The 1,100-nt window shown below is 43.6% G+C and overlaps 1 protein-coding gene across 1 annotated transcript in view; it reads left to right on the top strand.

Moving 5' to 3' along the window:
* The window catches only part of SPTBN1 (spectrin beta, non-erythrocytic 1), a 153,577-nt gene extending 152,486 nt beyond the window's left edge, over positions 1 to 1,091 (top strand). Inside the window, exon 33 of the mRNA XM_023734522.1 lies at positions 4 to 1,091. Within this exon, the coding sequence (XP_023590290.1) occupies positions 4 to 249 (246 nt within the window). The 3' untranslated portion in view covers positions 250 to 1,091. The remainder of the gene's footprint in view (positions 1 to 3) is intronic.
* The last annotated feature ends 9 nt before the right edge of the window (positions 1,092 to 1,100 follow it).

Below are 1,100 nucleotides of genomic sequence, written 5' to 3'. Positions count from 1 at the left end.
GAGCCTCACCTGTGCCTCTCCTTGGTCCAGGAGGAAATGAACACGTGGATCCAGGCCATCTCCTCTGCCATCTCCTCTGATAAACACGAGGTGTCTGCCAGCACCCAGAGCACGCCAGCGTCCAGCCGGGCCCAGACCTTACCAGCCAGCGTTGTTACCATCACCAGCGAGTCCAGTCCCGGCAAGCGGGAGAAGGACAAAGAGAAAGACAAAGAGAAGCGGTTCAGCCTTTTTGGCAAAAAGAAGTGAACTCCTTTCCTTCCACCTCCTGCCCTTCTCCCTTTTCCGTGAAATTCCAGCATGCGAGCTCAGAACCAACACGTTACTCTCTGTGCCTACTGTTCCTCCATGTGGTTGATTTTTTTTTTTTTTTTAACTTATAGAGCATTTCTCGGGGTGGGGGGAACACACCTGAACACTTATCTCCAAGTTAACAAAAGTTTGAGGTGCAGAGGGAAGACCAGATTTTTTTTTTTTTTTTTTAAAACGAAATTATATAGAATAGATCTCAATATTTAAACCTGTTCCTCAATTTTGTGAGGCTGTGTTGGAAATAACCCGCCTCTAAGTGTTGGTTTGCAAGGCAGCGGTGCTTAAACAATTATCTCCTTTGCTCACCAGAGACAAAACGAACCGATTTCCTGACACCGTTCTCTTCCATTAATTTCTGGTGGTCACCCTGAGTCTTGCCCACGACGGGTCTAACCTTTATTAAAACAGATGGTGTATTATGATCTCGCTGCAGCCGTAGCCCAGCTCCCAGTTAACTCCACAGAGCAGACCATTTGTACCTGGCATCGCCTACTAACACACGCCACGTGGCTTTTCTGCATCAGCCAGGATGGTTAAGGATGTTGGTATACAGGAAGGAATAGAAAACGGATACTGTTTTAAATGATCTGTAATTTCAACTTTTTTTTTTTTTTTTTGCTGAAATACATTATATTGTATGTTTGAGATAATTCTAGTACAAAGTATAATAAAACTAGATGTATAATAAACCCTTTAAATCATTGATTAAGTGTACAAGTGGAACTCTGAAGCATTTACTGGACAAAGTAACGTTACCCACATGGTTCTTGGTTACTTGCTCGTGCGTT

This window comes from Trichechus manatus, unplaced genomic scaffold (assembly GCF_000243295.1).
Source record: "Trichechus manatus latirostris isolate Lorelei unplaced genomic scaffold, TriManLat1.0 scaffold00005, whole genome shotgun sequence".
Classification (NCBI taxonomy): domain Eukaryota; kingdom Metazoa; phylum Chordata; class Mammalia; order Sirenia; family Trichechidae; genus Trichechus; species Trichechus manatus.
This window is presented reverse-complemented; position numbering and strand designations above follow the sequence as displayed.